This window comes from Anneissia japonica, unplaced genomic scaffold, assembly GCF_011630105.1.
Source record: "Anneissia japonica isolate Jap-2015-1 unplaced genomic scaffold, ASM1163010v1 scaffold287949_len505691_cov196, whole genome shotgun sequence".
Lineage (NCBI taxonomy): Eukaryota > Metazoa > Echinodermata > Crinoidea > Comatulida > Comatulidae > Anneissia > Anneissia japonica.
Genome location: NW_022727758.1, coordinates 255,556 through 279,058, shown reverse-complemented (window position 1 = coordinate 279,058; position 23,503 = coordinate 255,556). Strand labels below are relative to the sequence as shown.

The following is a 23,503-nucleotide window of genomic DNA, read 5'->3' as shown; positions in this document are numbered from 1 at the left end:
CCCCGCCTCCCCCCCCCCACCCCCGCCCCCCCCCCCCCCCCAAATTTGAAAAAATCATAAAAAATTTAAAAAAAAATTATTATTCAATTTCAAGTGTATATGGCTATTTCTGGCCATTTACAGGTGCCAAAATTTGGACCTCATCCCAAACCATGGTGGGGCTAATGTGGTGTAGAACCTATGTCAAATACATCCCTGGACCCCTTTACTTTGAATTCCTGGATCCACCACTAAATTTTTTTAATGAAAATGTTGTGGAATTTCTTTAGATTCAGATTTTTTTAGACTACGTTTTTTTTTTTTTGTGCGATTAATTTCTTTTTAAAATATGAAGGTCATACATTATAGTAACTATAAATTTATTACAATATTATTATTTTGTTTTCCTGCATGTTATTCACAAATTTTATTTCAATCCATTATAGAAATGCATACATGAATAAATATATAATATGCGATAATTTGTTGTATGAAGAGAAAGGGAACTTTCTTTTAAATAAAAGGGAATGGAACGCTTAAAATACATGTACAGCTGTAGTCATAAAATTAAACCAAATCTTAAATTTATAATAAGAATTGATGTCTGTTATTTAAAAAAATGATTTATTTGATTATATAATTTTGAATATTGTAGTCAGTTCTTTTGTGTTTGAATGTATGTATGAATGTGCGTGTTTGCTAAACATGTACCATATGTAATATCCAGAAATATTTTATAATTAGATGTGTACATGCATTCAAGAACAACCTATCATTTGTGATATTATTTTAATTCCAACAATTAAATCATACCTATGAATAGGCTCTACACTTTCAATTTTGTTATTTTCATCATTCGAGTAAATATTACAACTCACATAGGGACTTACACAATGTAAATGGGCAATTATTGATTACCCCATTGTGTGATACGCATATAGTGTTACCACATTATGAACGAAAGATTTCACAAATGATTATTGCTTTGTCTCCGTAATGACACGGAAAACACAAGTATGACTCGAGTGGCCCAGCTCCAATTATCCTTACTTCAAACTGCATACAATTTGATCATCTTTCATACGTATGCAATCTGACCTTTGCGCGGGAGGCGTGCTCTGTCGTGTGTTATGCACGCTCGATGCAATTATCCTCTGAATGTATGTTGATACGTAATGTTGTTAACGTCTGGAGTAATCCTATTACATGCGTAGCAGGCGTGTCACATGTTTCAGTTACTGTATTGGATTAATTGTTGATAAGTTAGGCGATACCGCAGTTTCTCCGTATATATTTACTGTTATTAAACTCCTACAATTCCTGATTGGTTTACCACTAATTTACGAGGAAAATTTAAAAGCATTCTGATGTTATTAATGACATACAATCATGGCATTACGAGGTTAAATCTATGTAATGGTATCAATGGTATCAAAGATAATTTAAGCAAACATTTTTTTTTTCAATTCTATATATTTTTTTAAACACCTGTAAATTTAACTTCCAAAATTGATTCTTATAATTACTATATTTTTATTGTCATGATTGAAGATGTATTGTTCCTTGCTAATGTCAAAAAATAATTTAAAAATTTGAAACAAAGCCTGCTCATATTGCAATAGCATACAAATTATTAACTTGTGCATAAAAATTATTGAATTAAAAAATGTGTACCCTGATTTTTAAACCAAAAAATTATAATAAAAATAATCATTTTTCACTGTAAACTGATAGGTAGACATTGTTTAAATACACTAATTTCTATGTTCAAGTTGATACCTTTTTAAATGTTACTTCAAAATGGGTAAGTTAATTTCAAAAAAATATTTCTATGATTTGTTTTGGTATTTAGCATGGGACAATACATCTTTAATTCTCAAAAGGAAAATTATGCACAATAGAGTATGTACAAAATTTCCAATTATATCAGTAGATCAAAAACAATGTAGAATTAATGAGTAAAGTATACTAATCAAATGAAGTACAACCTGAATGAAAATAAGCCTTCGGTAATTTTTGAATGTGAAATCCATCAAGTAATGAATGTATACGTACTACATTCAAACAAGCATATTGAAAGAGATTGCAAGGAATTAATAATCGCATACAGCCCTACTTCGAAAGTAGCTCATATCGAGGAGAATAATTACAAAAGACTTGCAAGAATTATTCAAATGAATAGGTGAAGCTCGCATAAGTCAACAAATGAAAATTAATGTGCACGTCATTGAGACGTTGATTATGGGGATCTAACGTGGGGATCAGAAGACCATACTACTACGAAATCTATAGCTTAACCTTGTGTCTCGAAAATGAGAGCTAATGCTTTGTGAGCTGCGGTTTTTATTCAGTATTATATGGTTTGTGGCTTTTTTGCTATGGTTTTCCCCAATTTTCCATAGAAGCTACGAAATTAAGAACACTAAACTAGTTCATGATCAACATTAATACGATAATTACAGACTTCATGCATATATTATATTAATTGTGTACTATTTATGAAATGGCGTGTGCAATATATTTTCAGTGGTAGGGTTTCTGTTTGTCTAAATATAAATTTCCAGCTTATGTTTCCGTAATGTTAGCCAATTTTGATTTGATTTCAACTATATGTATTTGTGCAAGCTCTTGTAACACAGTTTTCTATGACAACTACTACGTCATCAAATTTAACCTCCAGTGTTCATTTCGTATCCCAAAACTTTTTTACATATCATGTGTAAAAAAAGTCGAACCTGTGGTACTGCATGCGGCACCGCACCTTGTCTGATTTGTGAGGAACCACAGCTACAAACAACCTAACGCCACCCACGTTTCAATGTGATGGCATTCGTTTGACATATTTGTGACAAGCGTGCAAAAAATCATTTGCAGAAGATAAAAATTTAAGGAATTGAATTTTTAAGCACGATATTTAATTATCAATAAACAGAATAAGAATAAGTATTAATGCATTTTGAAGGAAAGGTATAGTATTTTCTCAAATTCTAATAATTCAAAACACCAAAGTAAGCATTAATTATTGAATTACATTGGTTATATTATCTCAACAATACAGTAGTTTATAAATTTTTGTAGTCGGTAATCTTTTGTGACGCTCTCTCAAACTGCAGTATGGAATACAGATCGTAATGTAAAGTCAATTCTCATATTTCTGCTATTGTAGCTAAACAAATCATTTTCACTTAGGCCATAGTGTTAGTGACACATTCAACCCAGTTACCCTAGACATTTGTTTGCGGTACTACGCGGTACTGCGCAAAGGCCAGGGCCTTTTATTGATTTCACCATAAAACAATGCATACACGGAGTGTCTAATTTCGCACCAGCACACATACGCAGATATGTGCAGATCAGAATGTTTTACCTCACCAGATAAATGTATGTCACATATATTTCCATATGAATTCAGAAATGTATATACATATAAAAACTTCTAAGCTATTAAAATTCTGGATGGAAACTTGCGTAATCTTCTGAAAGACAGGAACAAGTCGCCTATTGGCAGTAAATAAGAAAATTGATGTTTAATGGTAGAATAAAGGGCTTCTAAAAGAAAACAAAATCAATAGTGTAATTAATATTAGAACAAAATAAGATTAGGAAAGTAAAAAATATAATATAGGAGAGGAAATGTTTGAAAAGATATGCAGTAATGATTACAGTACTATACATTCATCGTATATTTTATTGTGAGTGGAGAAAAAGTTAAAAATATAATTTATTAATGGCAAGATGCTTATCAAAAATTCACTAAAAAAATTGTTAAAGTGTTTCTGTATGATGAATGACATGATTTATTTTACCTGCAAAAAATTTAAATTGATACAGTTTATGATTGAAGCAGATGGTTGGCTATGGTTAATCACTATAGAACTTTCACTTAAAGAGCATTTAATAGTAAGTTTTACTTTGTTAATTATATCATCAATAAATTACATATTTGTTCAGTTAAATTATAAATATTATATGATTTGGATTATATTTTACTAAGCTACTTTTTGCTATCTAATATTTTGAGATTCCCCATGTGTGAAGTCAACCTCCCCACCCCCCAATCCCAAATCCTATGTTGACATAAATTTCATGTTCAAAGGGGGGGGGGGGCAGTTGGGCTTATACCATGGATTATGCTTTATATTTTCTACCTTTGACTATTCATATCTATTTATACTTCAGTAGATATCGAAGTAATTTCACATGTCAAAGATATTGACAAAAATATCATCCTGATCAAGAAAACTTATTAATTTTTTTCAATAAATTTTACTTATGTCTAGATTATCGTCGTCAATATTTTCAAAAGAATAAAAATCTGACATTTTTTTTTTGCAATTTTTATTTCCTATGCTCAGTAGCCTCCTACGCAATTTCCCTTTTTAGAAATTATTGCTTTTAAAGGTTTTTTTTATATTTTTGCTGTGTTTATAGATTATGAGATATTTCTGTCATGCAAGATTGATGAAATATGATTGGATATGTCAGATTTTGAATTGGCGATGTAATGATTCAATAGGGTTAAGATGTATACACAACTTAAAAAGATCACCATTGCCATCAATCATCTTATTATAACCCTTTCTATCAGTGTTTTGAATCATAACAGTTTCCAGAATATTCAAGTCATTTTCACCCAATGTCAAATTTGATTCATTTCATTGGCAATGAAAAGTCTCGGTAATTTGTACCTGTAGATGCTTTTTATATTCAGCTCACACATTCACTATCCTTGAATCGTCTTCGCACACGCTTCAAAGTTGGTCAGTACTTACATCCGTTATATGTATAATCCGTGACCACTCAACATCGTTCACACAAAAAAGGTCTCACAAAGACTTTTAGAAACCAGAACAATTATGGGAAAGAATTACATGTATATTTCTAGGTATTCAAATCTTTAAACAAAATGTATGCTAACAGGATTTTGTGTTGTTTGTGTTTCATTTCAGAGAAAAAGAGACTCTTAAATATGTATTCATTTAGGCATTTGGGCCAAGGTTTAGCAAACTTAATCACTGTCTTATTTCTCCAACTTTACATATGACACATATACTAAGCCTCATTTTGATATTTATGAGTGAAGTTGTTTTGGCCTTAAGCAATAATCCAACATGTTCGGACCCAGGACTCTGGGATTGGAAGGCAAGCATCTTATCCGCCAATGCTATAAAAATATAATTACTAAATATGATTTACGATTAAAGGTTTTATTAGCAAGGGGTAAGTTCATGAGCAAAGAGATGGACGATATATGTAAATATAAATTACTCTTATCCCAATCAGTAAAAATAAAACTATAATAATACTGCTTATTTGAAAATTTAATGGAAAAATAAATTTGAACACTAAAGGATAAATTTTGTTTACGAGATCATGTGCTGTAGTATTAGTACCAGCATTTTTAATGCTGTTGAGGATTACGAGGGACGCCTAATAAAGTGTATATTGTATAATGCAATGTAGATTGTTCTAGAAATTGATTATTCATTGGAAAGGTCATCAGTACTTGTTAGTATACCTTTTTAAAAATGCTTAGCTTCGTTTGACCTTGTTGTTTTATTACTCTGGGTGTCGCTGGTATTATCACAATTGATTATGAAACTAGCACATTGAATTTTAAAATTGTTTTTGATATTAATGGTATTCAAATTGAGGTTATATTGACTGAATTTGTTGTTGGTAAAGATTATACTTTTTTTTCATACTACCATTAATTTCTTTTAAAAATGATTTTTGAAATGTCATTACATTACATGAAATATTTATGATAATGATAAGAATGTTCAGCATATATTTTTTTTTCAAATCCTTTATTCATCTTTAAAAATATATAATGATAAAAATATTAAGAATATAGAATTAAAAAAAAAAAATCTTAATCATTTATTTTATATTATTTTTTGTGTCTGCACAGACTCGATGAGCACTATGATCGCTATGGATACCCAGGAATTCGACCTCATTTCCTGCCTATCTCGTCACATCACGGTCTACCCATGCATCACCCTTCCATGCACCATCTGCTCGGAGTTCGCCACCCAATGGATCTGTCGCTGCAATCATCTCACCTTCAAGCCGCCTCGATGGGCTCTCACCATCTACTAGCTATAGATAGGTTAGTAAATCAGATAAGAGATATTGATAATGGTGTTTGTGTTGTATGTAGCATGTAAATGATTGTTTGAAACATGGACACATGACCATTGTTGTACAACCGATTTTTAAAGACACAATAAGGATGTTTGACAATAAACTCTGGAAGGGTTAATGAGATACAGATTTTTATAATATTTAAAAACCCCCCATGGTTTTTTTTTTTCTCCGCAACCAGCCTTTAATAAAATGATTGCACATCAAGTATAAGCTTGTTGGGAAAAAGAAAGTTAGAAAAACAATTTAAAGACCATGTATAGGTTCTTATTGGCTAAGAAAAACAAAGTAAAGATCAGTTATAACCATAAACCAAGGGTAGTTCTTTCATGTTGGTGTCCATAAAGCAAGCTGTATGCAAAGCTTAAATAGATCAATTGGGACAGCCTTCTATGAGTACACTTTTTTAACAGCAAGCAACAGATTAAACAACTGTATTCATCAATGGTCTATTATAAATACACTAGTATCTACGTCATAAATATAGAGGCCAATCGTTTAATAATGTCTTTAGGTGAAAAACAGATTTTAAGTTAATTTTCTAGCACAAAAATGTTTTACCTATACATCATCTAGCCATGTATGTATATAATACATTTATATTTGAACACCTGGATAAACGTGGAGAACCTAATGTACACTTACTGCATAAACATTCAATTGTAATTTAATTTCATCTGTATGAATGTGTAGATACTGGCACCTGGTTACAGTCTCATGCTCTAGGCTAAATAGACTTATGAAAGCAGTGAGTATTGTGGATGATCTTCTAAAAGTATGTTTCATGTAATATATAGGTAGGCATATTTGCTATTGGCAAGCACATGATCCATTTCTAAATGTATAAATTGATGGGGTTGTTAGTTTAATGATTAGGGTGATTGGCTGTCAATTCCATGGTCCTGGGTTCTAATCCTTTAAAAAAATTAAAAAAAAACTAAAAACAGTAACCATAGAGTAACCTGTCAAGGAAATGGGAAGATTGAGTATTTTACACCATAAAAGGATTTAATGCATTTTAAGAGGTGTAGATTGCATTTAAGAAGAAGAATATAAATTATGAAAAACTCAGCTAAATTTGAACACTAGACTGCGATCGGACGCTTGTGCATCATCTCGTTACTTTCATAGGATCGCGCCTATAGATGACCGTCGGGCACTGTGAGTTCCCGGCTTAAGTTATTCTTAAATATAAATGCCAACATCAGAATCAACTATGGCAAAGGTATACAGGTGATAATTATACAATTATGGTTTATCCAAATAGTTAAATGAATACAGATTTTTGACTATTTAGAAACTGGAGGGAAAAAGGGGTGGTTATAACGACCATTTCCCCCCTCCCCCCATTTTTTTAAATATTCAAAAAGCTGTATCTTGTATATCGTCTCCAAGTTTTTTGTCGAACACTCTTTTTTGTGTCTTTAGAAAAATCACTTCTACAACATATAAATTTTTTTTTTCCCCTGGAGCCTGGCTTTAATAAATATTATTATAAAAATGATTAAAATATTTACTATGACTATAATTGACCAGTCCCTCCCTAGGGTTGATTTGATTGGTTCAATAAACAATTTAACTATCATAATTATGTACTTTTATTTTTCTCATTTGAAAACAGGGAAAAGATGCTCCTAGAACATAGAGAAAGGGAGAAGCTTGCGGAAGAAGTGCGACGGGAGGAACGTGAAAAGGAACGAGAAAGAGAGGAGAGAGAAACTGAGAGGATCCGTGCAGCAGCTGCTCATGAGCGACACAGACCGCGCTCACGAGATGAAGATCGTCATTATCATTCCTCAAAAGGTAATTTGGTTTTATTTACCGCGCGCCAGCAAGCAACTCGGCAATGATTATAGGGTGGAAATATATGACTTTCTGACGTTGTTATTTAGTATGATTTACATACTCCTATCATCAGACGTCATGCTTTAGCCATTTCTTTCTTTTTAATTATGGATGGTATTTTTTTCCTATTCTATTTAATCTATTACACACCAAATTTGGAATGGTTTTCTGCCGTTCAAACAAAACAGCAGTGACAACAATTAATTGCAGTGCCAGCCACTCTCTTTCATAGTTTTTTCATGGAAAATTTAATCATAATAAATATAATAGATTCTAAAGAGATAATTGAGATAATTTATATGAATTCGGCAGAGAAAGTGTATCTTAATTTGTTTTTAGACCCCTAAGCAAAGTCAAATTAAGAAAAAAATTAAAATAAAATTTTATTTGGAATTTGGTGCAGTTATACTTATTATAAGCTATGTAGTACATAACTTGTATCTGATCAAGAAATAGTCTTTATCGGAGATCATTCGTTAATAAGCACTTTCAAATGTGCCTTAAGATCCCCACAATACAAAGGTTTTGTACGTGTGAGCATTAACGAATGTCATATATTGGAGTAAAAATCGTAGATTTTCAATAGATGCCAGCATTGCAAGGCAAAATACTTACTAATGTGGTTAATCTTCCCGTTAACTGCCATTTCCATATTGTTGGACAGATGAAATTGAATCTGAATCTCTAATTTAATTCTTACACATTATAAACATTAAACATGATTGATATTATAAATTGGTTTATATTACTCAAATTCAGCTTCTGTATAATGATTGAACACTCTTTACATTGTTGCATATCATGAGATGTTTTGTATTGCATTTCATTCCTTGCCTTCCCATTAACATCAAATTCAATATTATATTTTTTAAGATACAAATCTCTAGGGTTAGAATTCATTTGGTCTTCCAAAGAATGTAAAGCCACACTTGTATTGCATTACATTTTGTAATTGTATCAATGTAAATAAGTGTTAAATCAAGGCAATTTGATGCTTTGTACCTTATAGCATGATATCCTGTTGAATGGAATATTGTTTTTGTCCGCCAGCTTATTTGCAAATTCCGATATTTTGTATGGTATTAGATTATTCTTCTTCTGCATTAAAATTTTTTTTTACACTACTTAATGTCGATCAAAAAGTAATCAGTCTTCATCAAAATTGCACTGGCTTAAAAAATAGTAATTGTCAAATAGGCGACAATCTAAGTAGCTGATCAGTGATTAATTCTATCAAATGATATATGATTAATTTTCTCATATATACATTTCATGTTAAAAATGTAAACATTCTTATTTCTCAAAACTTGATTAGTTGTACATAGCATCATATACATTTCAGTATTATTACTGTCCATTGGAATGTACTGTTAATGCAATTATGACATTAACTTTTTATTTGAAAATGTATGCTGCAAAGTGAATGCACTTCATTTTGACAAAAAAAAACTGTTGTATGCCCATATATAGTCATGATGTGCCTATATATGGTCATGGTGTGATGTCATCGTGACCGTATATAAGCATGTTGGATGTTTTTGTCTAATAAAATTTGATAATCTAGACAGGGCTTCAGAGCATGCATTGTTATTGTAATGAACTCATGAATATTCATCTTTTTGACAGAACCTCCTCCAGCGCATCTTAAGGAATCACATTCTAACCATCACAACCACCGTGTCTCGCATCACAACGCGGACATGAACGTCCACATGGCACATCAGCACCACCGTGTCAAGGAGGAAAAGTGGACCCCGAAGCCAGCTGATTACAGGAAGGAAATGACAGATGGGCACAGTGTATCCCCTCACTACAGAAACTCCTATTTAACAACACATGATGTAAGTCTTTACAAAAAACAAGCGTGGCTATAAAATTGAACCTATATGCTTCACTGCATGTTTTATAGTGCCTCCTGATTGGTGAGGTTACCATTTGCGCAACAACGTGAACCTGGACGGATTCACTCAATTTTTACCATCCTATGTATTTGCACAACATATTCATGATAAACTGCGACCAGAATTCAGATAACGGTGAGAACTGAAAATTCTCACATGCGCAGATGATTGTACGTAACATGATTACATTATAGGCTTTACCGTTGTCCCGCCAGTGAAAGGTCCTTTAATTCTGTAATTTTTGTTCGTTGGTTGGTTAGTCTTGATGTAATGATACAGACAATATATATTACAAAAAATTTTGACAACTGATACTAAAACTCTTGCCGCACAGTGGCTTATCTAGGAGTCTTGGAAATAGGGGAAGGCTCCCTGCTGGGGGTACAAAGTAAAGTGGAGGGGTGCTCGATGATTAAATGAGAAGGGCGCTAGCTCACAAAATATGGCAAAGTTAGTGAGAAGTACACCAGCTCACAAAATATGGCAGATATGCAATTTTTAACTGCTTGATCATAATGTTTTTGCTTCAGATATTTCCGGTGTGGAGTGACTAGGAGGGTGCAATTTTTAAAATTTTTTTTTGGTAGGCGGTGTGGGGACTGCATTGCCTGGCACACCCCCTAGATATGCTACTGTCTGTCCACTCTATTAGGTGTTATTTGTGACAAATGAGTTGATGATGTCATATCACATCCATACTGTATATGGGCAAAGCACAGATATTTGTCTCATAAAACGTATAATGATAGTGTGTCCAGAGAGCTTTTAGATAAGTTTTGAGTAATTTCCTTCACAGGCATATCCTATGCGATGCCCTACTTGAGGCTGTCCAGCGTTTTCCTTGCCTCTAGGGCCCCCAATATTAACCTAAATTATAGGTCGCCATTTGATTGTCATTAGAATATTAATAATCAAATTTTGATGTGTAAATAACAAATTTGTTCATCCTTGTAGTGTGCCAATAAATATATATGCTACAGAGTAATGCATATATGTGTATAAATATATATGTATATGTATAATAATTTTAGTATTGTTAATTTAAGTATTGCTTAAATGTTAATTATTGTAACATTTCTATATTTACATAGTGCAATTTCTCCAATATTTAAGATTTTGTTATTTTTTGTTTATTTTTTTAAAAATATATAAATAATTAAAACAAATGTAAATATTCATTTCATTTCAGTCTTTTAATGTTCGCTTCTTAATTTTTCAGTCTGTATCAAAAAATGACCATCGCACGTCAGACGAGAGGTCAATGCGTGAGCATTTGTTACGACAAGAGAGACACGTGGCAAAAAGGTATGCTTTTAATAGTTTACTGATAACCATCCTACATTCTATTCCCATATCAATTTGACGCTTCCCAGGCCTGTATAGCCAAGTGAAACCAGTCCTGCAGCGTGGTCTAGTTAATGAGACCCTGCTGTAGTCCAGTGAAACCATGTTTTAGTCTAGTGAGATCATACTGTAGTATAGTGAGACAATGCTGTATTCCAGTAAGACCATTCTTTAGACTAGTTTCAGTGTGAACATGCTGTAGTCTAGTGAGACCATGCTTTAGTCTAGTGAGACCATGATTTAGTCTGTTAAGATTATGCTTTAGCATAGTGAGATCATACCGTAGTATAGTAAGATAATGCTGAACTTTTGTGAGACCATTTGTTTGCCAGTGTGATCATGCTGTAGTCTAGTGAGACATTGTTGTAGTTCAGTGAGACCATGCTTTTGTCTAGTAGTGAGACCATGGTATATTCCAGTGAGACCATGCTTAAGCCTATTGAGATCATGCTGTAGTCTGTGAGACCATGCTATTCTTTATTCTAGGGAAATTATGCTTAAGTTTAGGAAGACCATGCTTAAGTCTAAAGAGACCTTGCTTATGGCTAAGGAGACCATGCTATAGTCCAGCAACACCCATAGCCTAGTTAAAAAGACCAGTAAAATAATATAGCCAAGAAATCTCATCTTCAATTCAGATGCTTATCATAATCAGTTTGTATCAATACTGCACCATGCTATACTAATGTAATAACACATTATTATGTCCCTATCATTTGCAAAATTATGTCGTCGTTTTACCAAAAAAAAAATAGAAAGGCTTGTATTTGATGCTTTGGATGGAACTGTTTAGCTGGGAATCTGTCATCACCCGATTTAAGTGTCCAAATTGAAACTCACAGTATGCTGAGAGCTGTAGGTCTGCAAGGGTTAACGATAGTTTTCCTGTGCTAACCTGCTAGCAACAGATGCAGTGAATCAGATATTGTCAAGGGGGACTGTTTCTAACATTAGACCCGTATCAACAATTTGTCCGCACATGGTCAAACAGCTAGGGTATTTGACGAATGATACGTAAGCGTATACTAAATTCGAAGAAGAATATTAATTTACTTGGAAAAAAGAAGTTAGATTTTGAAAATTCCATAATTTATCTTGATACTCATTAAAATATGGATGTATTTTTAAAGGGAAGAGTTTGATTAGATTATGTTGTTAACCTTTTACATCCCTCTTTTCCCCCTTTCATGGCAAAGTGATCACAAAACAGGATATTTGATGATAAAAGGTGTTTTAGGAATATCTTAAGTCAGGGATTAGTGACAACATTTTTCTGTTTAGATGTACTCTTGTAAATATTGTACTGTAGAATAAAATTACCAGTAGCTTTTATATGATAAATGTAGTTTAGACAAGAGTCTATCTGTAAGCCCACTGGAATTGAATGTAATATTGTGGCTTAATGGAGTGCAGAGATATTTAATCGTTTATTATATGGTGTGGATGAGCTACGTGTGTCCCCGCAGAGATATCAGCCATTGGTAGGCATTGCATAGGGCAATTGGTTTACCTAATGGGCAACACTGAAATGATTAGCAGAGACATGAACGCTAGATCCTGTGAGATTTGCTTCAACATTATTGTCAAAATACCAACAATTAAGTACAGATCGTAATGTATGTATTGACTGTTGGAAAGTGCTTGGCCATCATACCGTTAGAGGTCATACAAGTTGCTTTTTAACTTAAAATGTTTATATTAAAAAGAACATCATAATGTCAACTATATACATGATAACTGCTAATTTGAAAACCAGGACAAAATACCCGCTAATTTATACCTCGTTTAATTGAGGTTTCCTTTCGCTTGACTTCCCTGCTTGCATTTTTTTTTCTGTACATAATACTTTATCCCCAATTCCTGTTCATTATTCTTTACTTGTACTGTTGTTTTCCATTGTTTTTTTTTTTAATGAATTGTTCATTTCTTTTTAAAGTGGGCCCTTAATATCAGCATTGCTGAAAGGCTACCTACTTGATATATGGTGAAATTAATAATAGATAAATAATGTTATTCATTTTCTACTTTTGGTACCAATATATACTACCACTACTATTGCTACTGATACTACTCCTAATACTTCTACTACTATAGAAGTACCTATGCTGCTACTACTGGTTCTACTAGTACTACTGCAATTGCTATTACATTCTAATTCTGTAATTTTTTTAAATGTCTATTTTTTCCTCTCATTGTTATCTTCTTAAAAATATATTATTTGATACCATCTTCTTTTAGGCATGAACGTGAGAAGAGCAATTCAGAGCATATGCGGAAGGCTCCTCTTAGAGTTGATATACCAACCTCAAAGCCTCCACCTCTCATATCACCAAGTAAGCCTAACCACGAAGACATTTTACGACAAAAATTTTATGATCGTAGGACAGTTAATCATGTTCACCAGGTTGCTAATCAATATGAATACGACCGGTTACCGCCAAACAATATAGAACCATCCGCTCTTTCGAGCAAACGTGTGCAAAGCAATCATGAGAGTTTGTCTCGTAGCCCTCATATGAACAACTCCGAAGCAGAGAGGATAGTTACCCCAGCTGAAAAACCAAGGAATCCTTTGAAATTGGATCGCCCGAGTGTTGCAACCGATTACCCTTATGATTACCGTAAACAAAGGAACAGTGAATTTGTCCCGCAACCTATTAATAATTTTACACGTTCATGGATGATACCCAGTGATCATAATGTGATTAGTAAATTGGACTTAGAAGAAAAGAAGAGGCAGGAATCACGACAGATCGGTATCTACTTCACGAGCGACAGTGAGTCGGATAGCGAAGAAGATGTTGAGGATAAGAAGGAACGTTACAGAACAAAAATGGAGAAAATATCTTCTAAATCCTGCTTTCCATTGGATAGGTCAAAAGCTAAGATGAACTTATTTCAAACAGTTGGCCTTGTGACCCAAAGGAAAAAGGAAGGTAAGTGTATAGACAAATCAAATTTGAAAAGGGCCCTCTTTCTTGGCACTGCCATTGCTGGGTACCTTCTTAAGGTCCCCGAGTTCATGTCCATGTTCAGTAGTACAAAGTATTTAGAGTAGATAATGATGAAAATAACTGTATATCTTATTATTCCAATATATACATTTATTGTAGCAGATGATGTGCAAGAATTCCCGACCATTTCCCAGATATGGCGTCTGAAGAATAATCACTGTAAATGGATCGGTCATATGATAAATGAAAACTTTGATTAATTGATGTTACACTTAAGAACACATTTAAGAACATGTTACATATAAGAGTGCAGTAATTGATCGATCTACATGTCATGTTATTAACTAATACATTTGTAGAACTGCTTTTATCGATAATAAACTGATCACAATGGATGTAGACTTACTGCGAGTTGATAAACATCGATGTTAGCTTGCAGTAAGTTTAAATCCTTTTGTGCTTGGTTTATTATCAAAAAAAAAAGTTCTACAGCTATCATAGGCAAACCAGATGAAACTCTTCCAAGTATTAACCAATGCGCTGTTGTGATTTTATAGTCGCAGATTATGAAAATGAAGAGATTATAAATGAAAAAATGCTCTTCATATTTTGTTTACTGTGTTTACCTCTTCAGCACTTAAATCACAAAAGAGAATGAAAAGGAGGCAGCTTTTACAAGAGGATTGCTTATGCCCTGCCAAAAAAGCTAAAATAGAAGAGCCAAGACCCGGGCTCCCTTCACCGTTGCCCATCACAAATGCTGATTTTGAGCGGGAACCAGACTACAAGAGTAAATGCCAGTTCTTTAGCGGACTGTCACTAGAGGTGGTTCTACCCGAGAGGAGAAAAGGTTAGTTTTGATTGATTGGGAAAAAAACGACTGTATGAAAAAATCGTGACTGTCATATGATTCTCAAGGCTGTGAAGAAGTTAGGGTGTGGTGATATGTCAGTCATTTATCACAGGTGCGGGTGAGACGTCAATCATCCGTCACGGGCAAAGACAATGTTAACATTTTGATATGAAAGCACTTGGGATTTTTTTGTAATAATGTTGATATATTCTACAAGTGCCTTCCCATCTACAGTTCTGTCCAGACTATCAAATTTTCATGGACAAAAAAAACTTGTATGCCCATATATAGTCATGATATGTCTATATATGGTCATGATATGTCTATATATGGTCATGATGTGATGTCATCATGATCATATTTAGGCATATCGCATATTATTATCAAACAATAGTTGATAGGCTGGGCAGGGCTTCAAATCATTTCATACATTTTGAAGTTTTCTTTACAAGTTTGTCCAGCAATGTACGAAGAAACCACAAGTGTTTTTTTTTTTCAAGCTATGCTATTGAAGTGGTTTTTATGTATATTATTTTTTCTTTTAGCAATGGACAAGGAACAATCAATAATATTAGCATACAGGGCAAAGAGAAAAGAGAATGAAGATAAACAGAAGGAAAATGAACAGAACCTCAAATTAGAGGTTTCTAAAAAAAAAATGGAACCAGGTAAATGTTTTGTATTATACTGTATTACATACTTTTATCAGCTTGTATTGCAGATAAATTCAATCTTTAACATCGGCTTACTGTACCGATTTAGATGGAGATAGATTTGGTAATTTTGGTTTATTTTATTTTATTTATTAATTTTGGCATAAAATATACAAGATAAAAGAATAAAATAGATATATCGTCTATAGAAAATTTATTATCCTTTCTTCTATTCACCCTTTTTGTGCAACTTATTTACAAGTTTTATAAAGTTCATTTAAAAAATAAATTGGAGATAATTTACAAGCACTTAGTTTGCTTGATGTTATCAAATATCTGTCAAACTTCATTACTATCTTCATTCTTTAGATGTTAGGGTCAAGTAAGGGGCCAGGGTCTGATTCCTCTTAGTCAGTTATTTGTGTCCATGCTAGTTACCTCTTTCCACCCATGAGTTTTTTGGTGGGTGTTTTAAGCCAATGCACCGATTACTACCTACAACATTATTGGATGCTTCTAAGGAACTTGGCTATGTATTCCAGGTTTTTGATCCAATGACAAGGCCTTGACAGTATGTGCAATGACATGGTTTATAATCTAATTAATTTATATTTTTTTGACATACGTTATGAGGCTTCATGTGCTGAAACCAGTAACATTGTCAAAAACATGAAAATTGACTTTAATATATTCATATGTTCCACATTAAGCTTTAAAACGATGGATCATTTACTGAAATTGATTTACTATTGCCAAAGTTATTAGCAAAAGTATTAACGGCTTCTCTGTACGTACAGTAAGTATACAACACTGCCAAATTATTATGCTAATTCATTAGTTTAAAAATTAGCTAGAGTATGCTGATTTTTGGATGGCAAGCCTCATAGGTATGTTGCTCATTATGAATAAGTGTCACATGTTTTTCTATTTTTTGCTTCTTTTTAGTAGCAGCTGACGCTACACAAACAGTGCAATTAAATAAACTTGAATCCGAGGTTGATGGTCGTATATCAACCTCAAGCCCACACCGTGCCTCGGCGGCTAGTCCAGTGGTTTCTAATCCCAGCCCGCTTCTTCAAATAGCGCCACCAAGGGATCACAAGACCAGCCACAGTGTAGACAGCCAATATTCACAGGGTTTAATACATGGCAAAATGCCCCACGAGAAAGCTGTCGGTTCAATACGACACAAATCAAACAATGTTGTGCGAGAAATAAAGAAAGAGCCGTACGATACTGAGCCGAGAGCAACCTTAAATTACGGCACGGACCTGTTTAGACATTCACCCTCAATTACATCTGCAAAACCAAAGACTTTGGCTGAAAATTTTGTGCAAGAATTCCATCAGTCGGTATTACGGACTACCCAGGAAGCACTAGCAAACCAAAAGTCAGGTAATTGAACAATAGGTACCGACTTGCCATTGGGACGGATTGTGCAGTGTGCAATGATATACATCTACCATACTTGTTATATTTCAAGAGAGTGGCCATAACAGTAAAGCTGACTAGAAGAGGCCCTCATTACAATACAATCAATATACAGACATGAATATATAATTCGCTCATGTTGAGATGATTTTGTAATATATATCATTCAAATACTACAGTGAAACAACGAGTTGCACTCAAAACAGTTTACACTTGTTGGAAAAATTAAACTTAAACAACAAACTTCTCAAATACCCAATTAAAATGCTTCTTTATTAAAATTAAAAGATAAAAGCAAAACATTAAAACTAATAAAGTGCAACATACAGTATTGCTAAGGAGAATAACAATCTGTGGATTAAAAGAAAGTTATTGAATGAATTATGAAAAGATGAAATTTAGTAATATAACCATACGAAGTTCCATCAAATGCCTTATGTTGAGCATTTGTTCGAAACATAGTGTTTATTGTCGAGTAGAATCGTTGATGGTTGATTGATTGATTGAAGTTTTTTTAATGTTGATATATTCAATACTAGAATATAACACAAGATCTATAATCTACTTTAGGTCAGAATTCTGTAGTTTATCATCCAAGGGCAGAATCGCCCAAGACAAAAAGGCGGGAAACCGTAATCAACTTGTCCACACAGCAAGCGCCGTCATCTGCATCATCACAACAGGCAGAGAAACACGCTCAAAAGGAACAAGAGATGGATGTGTGTAGGAGTGAAGAGGCAAGCTTCAAATGGCCAGGCTTAGAAGTACTAATGGAAGCATACCGCAGACATATCAATGGTAGATTTGATATTTTTTAAATTCTATTTTTAATTGCATAAATTGAATTTGAATTTAATATAGTGTATGCATTTTTAAGTGAAAATTTTTTAACAACGATCATTGGAGTCTCTGTCTGTTATTCACTGAGATCATTGTACACAGGCATTGTACAAGGACCTCTGAGACATTAATTGTTGTTCCACCAAACCAAACACAGATAAAATGAAATGAACAATCTTTTAAAATTGTGGGTGGAACATTTCAAATAATATCCCTTTTTTCAACCCCATATAATATAACGTAATGATAATTGGATTACACCATTCAAGAATAATACTGCCGTGATCTGAGTAAAAGCGGTTGGCGCAATGATAGTGGCTCAGACTCCCAACCTTGAGGTCGGGGGTTTGAAACTCTTGCTGTGCAAGTCGCTTGTGTCCTTCGGCTAAGACACTATATCTACGTTTGTCTCTCTCCACCGTGGTGTATAAATAGGTACCGGCATATGCAGGGAAGGTTAAACAGACTGCAGTGTGGTCTGTTTAACCTGCCCCCCCCCCACTTGCACAATCTGGCCCAAACGCCAAGGATAGAGATGGGCACTCTGGCCTGATTCAGGTTTCAAATCTGATTTCAAAATATTCTTAAAACAGTGCAATCTGTTAACTCAAATTATACAAAATTGATATCCCAGACATCACATTTCTACTGGTAATGTTTTCTTGTTGGGGTTATCACATACAATTATTTATAATTTCTTGCTAATTGATAACAACCACTTGACTAAAAATTTACACTATACAGTTAAATAAAATTAAAATTCAATGTTTGGTTTATCATTATTATTTGTTTGGTTTTTTTTTAAATTTAATATAGAACACAATATGGAAAAAGCAATCCTATGCGAGCAGATTTCCAAACTAAAAGCTCACAACTCAGAGCTGATGAAGTTAGCAGGACAGGTTCAATCTAAAAAACAGGTAAGACTCCCTCTATTGAAATATTTACCACCACTTGACATTAGTCCAGTTTCATTAGTTAGAAAATATGTTGAAGGATGGGGAAAGAAAAATTTTAATAGAAATTACTTAGACATTCTCAATCAATCTCTTTCAAAATTTTCTTTCCCCATCCATAAACATATTTTCTATAATACTTGTCATACTTGAAATTTATTTTTTTTTTTTTTTTTTTTTTTTTTTCATTTCTTTTATTACTTTATTTTTTTTTTTTTTTTTTTTTTTTTTTTTTTTTTTTTTCATTGCTCTTACTACTATATGTTTGTTTCTATGTGGTGTGCTACAAAAATTTTGGTATAGTAAATTTATCTTTCTTAGTAGGTAACTAGAGTAGTATGATTGGTTGAATTGACTCAGGGCTAAACTACGATAGATCTTTTGAGGGCAAATATCAAACCATGTGAAGAATAAATTGAATTGCTTTATAAAGTGTGCTAAATATGAATATAAATAACTATTTATTATGTAATCAGTAAAAAAAAATAAGGTATAACAGAAATTTGAAAATAATTGTCCAAAATATAAAATTTTACTTTATTCACTCCTAAGACGTTAATGTAGTTGTTAAAATGCTCTTAAACAGGGTTAACTCTTTTTGTGTAATTTTGTAAATATATCACTTTTAAAACTTTAAAAAGTACTAAAACATTTTGGAAAATTTTGTTTGTTTTCCTTTGCTGCTCAAAATCCCTATTATCATGGGAGAGAGATTACCTCATTATGTTTCTCATTATTCAGAAATTTAAAGAAGAAATTAATGTATTGTTTAACTAAGAATTGTGTAAACTGACTTTTTTTAGTACCTTTAGCACTGACCAGTAAGGCGAGATTTTTTTATTCCTTGTTTCGCATACTTATTTTTTTAAGGATCATCGGGCAGAGGGCAAAATAAAAATAAAATTTATGTTTTCTTATTTAGCAAATAATTTTGCCAAAAACATCCAGACGGAGGAGAAAATAAAAATAAAATTTTATTGGTAAATGTACAATAGGATGGTTAAATGCTTCAAATTTATATAATTAGGAAGAAATATACATATCTTACCTTTGGAGATTTCAAAGCAGCAGAGGGCTGCTTTGATTTTTTCTGAAATTTCAACTTTTTCGTGACGGCGGGTGCGCTAATTGGTCAAAAATAAAATTTTATTTCTATTTGAAATCATCAATATTTGCAATTGGCGGGTTCACCTAACAAGGTATAAAAAAAGTCTCGCCTTTTCACACGGAATCGCACTCAGCACGATGCCATCTTGGTCCTACTCAGTTCTTGTGGAGTTCCTTACATAAGCCTATTTTATTAATTTAGTTTTAACATTTAGAGTATACGTAATTAATCCCGGGGGTAGCATACTCATCCATTTTTATTCCTTCGTTTTTTGGCCATATCAAAAATTGTACCTTTGTTTTGGATGAATGCAAAATATATGCTTAATGGTCTGTACACGCTATCCAGTTTTATGTGCATTGGTCCATATATGGGTGATATGGCGGCATCGTGCCCATACATGGGCAAATTAGAGATATTTTTCACAGAAAACTGATAATGTGGACAGAGTGTTAGAGGCCAGTGGTGGCACAAGCTGAGCTTAGGCGGCAGATTCCCCACCTGCATCACGCAAGCACGACCCCCAATTGTCAGACCGCACGATGAAAAATATTAATTTCTCGATTCAACAAAGATACCGAGATTGCCAATCTCAAATCTTGCAGTCTGAAAGTTCAACTTAGGGCCATCCTAAACCATAAAATCCCTCCCGTTGAACCCCTACCAGGTATTTTATTCCAGGACCTGACCAAGGCTCTCGATGTCCCCTTGGTTTGGACTCCCTGTCAGATTTGTCAGGACACGGAAAATATCTGGAGCCACTACTGTTTGAGATACTGTACCATGATGCTCGAGGCATCATCTTTTGTTGAGCAAAAGAAATATTTGTTAATCACAGAATCAAATTTGATATACCATGGGTGTGAGTCTGGTGCAAATTATGCAGTGGTTGAAAGATGGGTTTTTAATTTTGACATAGGACTATTAAACTAATTAGTTACACCCTCAGGAACCGGGCCACTTATCTCAACTTAAGCGAGATGCGTTATCCTTACTTAAACATTTAAATGACCAATCGATTTGATTTTTATGTAAGTGTTGACCAATCTGTAAGGTTGTTGCAGAAGTCTTAGCAAAAATTATCAATATGAGGTATCTTCAGCTTATGGATGTTCTTTGTACGAGTTATTATGAATATATTGATTAATTTATATATATTTATTTTGGGAAATTCCAAGAGTTTCCCCATTTTGTAAAATATGCATTGGCAATTTTCGTTTTTCTTCAATTAAAATTTATCGCAGTAAATTATTTTATTCTAAAGAAGTCACAGTTTATGTTACTGCGATTCAAAATAATTTAAAAAAAATACAAGTGCAGTTAATTTATCAATAATTTTTTGTCTGAATCAGAAGTATTAATTTAAGCTTAGCAATAGGCTTTTTTTTTTTCTTATAGTACTTGAAATGAAGTCATTCAGAATCTAATATAAATTTTGTACAAATAAATTCCTGGAATTTAATGTAAATGTTTTACTTAATTATGTTCGTAAACGTGATCATTGAACCGTGTAGTAACGTGTCGGTCATCACACTGTAAGATTCTCTGTTAGAACAGATTCTGCATCTCATATTTTGTCCACTCGGTTGACCACTACGAATCAGTTATGAGTGAAACAATTGTACAGCTTTCATCTAACTTGTATATGTTCAAGAGTTGTGTTCACTTTTTTGCACGGCACTGAGAGGTGCTCACGATGGAATAAAAAGAAAGGAAAATGTATGTTAGTTCAGTCCTGTTTTGTTTGTATGGAGCAAATGCACACTCTAGTAATCGATCATTAGTACATTCGTAACATTGGCAAAAATCAGGAAATACCGATTCACATTCGCACATATCATCTCGGCTTGAACTTTTGCAATTCCCTATTTGTTGGCATTCCATAGGAATTGCTCAAGCGTTTTCAACGCATTCAAAACACCGCTGCCCGTATATGTACCGTTGCTTGAAAGTATGAACTTCATTACCTGCCAATCAGTCAACCTGTAATATTTAAATTACTTGTTCTGACCTTTAAAGCTCTCCATCTGAATCCATCAAATTTGCGTTCATTGCTTTCCCGATACTCATTCTCGCCGCCTCCATTCATCCCTCTCACTAAATTCCGTACAAAAACCTTTGGTCAATATTCGTTCAATTATACTTCTGCCTTTTTCTGGAACCAGCTTCCAAATAAGATAACTTCTACCAACTCTATTTGCAACATTAAGTCACAGCTTAAGACCTATTTGTTTTCTGGTGGCTTTTCACATGCATTGCGCCTTTGATCTTGTTTGGAATTGGCGCCATATAAATTCAAGATATTATTATCATTATAATTTGCAGCAGAATGAGCCTTTCCATAGTGTCAATCAAACTAATCAACTGACCAATCAACTTACGCTGTCTCCCCACAAACACTTACATTATCATTTTGTGGGCCCTTAGCAACAGTAACCAAGGCGTTGGGTTTAAATGTAAGGTCCATTTTTAACAAGATTAATTACCAGTGGGGATCCCTTTGGTGGTGAATTGGGAGTACTGTAAATGCTTGAAATAAGCGCGATGGTGCTTTTAACATTTTTGGAGACTTCAGTGCTTGTAAAAAATATTGGCATGGTGCTTTCCATGCCCGTTCATGTTACCTATCTCACATATTCGCGTAGGTCCTATATCATCGTAAACAAACATTTATAAAGCAATGCTTGTCTTCATTGTGTTACTTATTCATTCTAACGCTATACATTGTATTTAAACCTGTTTCTCAAAGTTTCATTACACACAGGGTAGCATGACTCTCGATTGAGCCCCGCAGCGCTTATTCGAGAGCGGCATTTGCAAAAAAAAAATGATGTTTATTCAAGAGCAGCGCTTATTCGGGAGCAGCACTTAAATGAGCAATTAAGGTACACTTCTGCCATCATTAACATGCAAACAGGACTGATATCTCTCTTCAAAAGACAATTTTCTGTACCACTATACTTTACAGCAAATACATTCCTGGGTAAAAAATGGCCATTTTAATACAATTTAATGACTGTTCGATCTTCTTTTCGATAATTGTGATGATCCTTGAACCACACAGCTCCAATGACTTGAGCATCTATTCTTAGTCGGTGCACTATATCAATTTGAATTTCAGCCCTCTAGCTAAAACACAAGCAGAATGAAATCAGGAAACATTACAACATAAACCATTATTACAAAATATGTATGATTGGCTATTGGTTTAATCTTGATATCACATTTAATCTAATATACTGTATTGTAGCTTTGGATCAATCAATTATTTGTAAATGAACTTATAGCATTTGTCTACTCCACATACACATTTATATTCAGTCCTTGTAGGAACTGATGAATAATGTTGTAACTTCAGCATACCCCAATGGTGAACTCACCCAGATTTTATACTTCTGCTGTAATTCCAGCAAATAATGATAATAAAAGGGTAATTTATTAAGAAAAAACTTGGTGGACCAAAAAGCTTTTTTGTTGATTGGCCATAAC

General features: G+C 33.5%; 1 protein-coding gene across 1 annotated transcript in view; it reads left to right on the top strand.

Moving 5' to 3' along the window:
• LOC117113790 (genetic suppressor element 1-like) overlaps positions 1-21,963 on the top strand; it is a 98,175-nt gene extending 76,212 nt beyond the window's left edge. The window contains exons 7-17 of the mRNA XM_033257221.1: positions 5,894-6,094; positions 7,751-7,932; positions 9,601-9,815; positions 11,095-11,180; positions 13,458-14,155; positions 14,808-15,023; positions 15,572-15,694; positions 16,625-17,074; positions 17,681-17,908; positions 18,767-18,870; positions 21,901-21,963. Coding sequence (XP_033113112.1) covers positions 5,894-6,094; positions 7,751-7,932; positions 9,601-9,815; positions 11,095-11,180; positions 13,458-14,155; positions 14,808-15,023; positions 15,572-15,694; positions 16,625-17,074; positions 17,681-17,908; positions 18,767-18,870; positions 21,901-21,963 — 2,566 coding nt within the window. The remainder of the gene's footprint in view (positions 1-5,893; positions 6,095-7,750; positions 7,933-9,600; positions 9,816-11,094; positions 11,181-13,457; positions 14,156-14,807; positions 15,024-15,571; positions 15,695-16,624; positions 17,075-17,680; positions 17,909-18,766; positions 18,871-21,900) is intronic.
• The last annotated feature ends 1,540 nt before the right edge of the window (positions 21,964-23,503 follow it).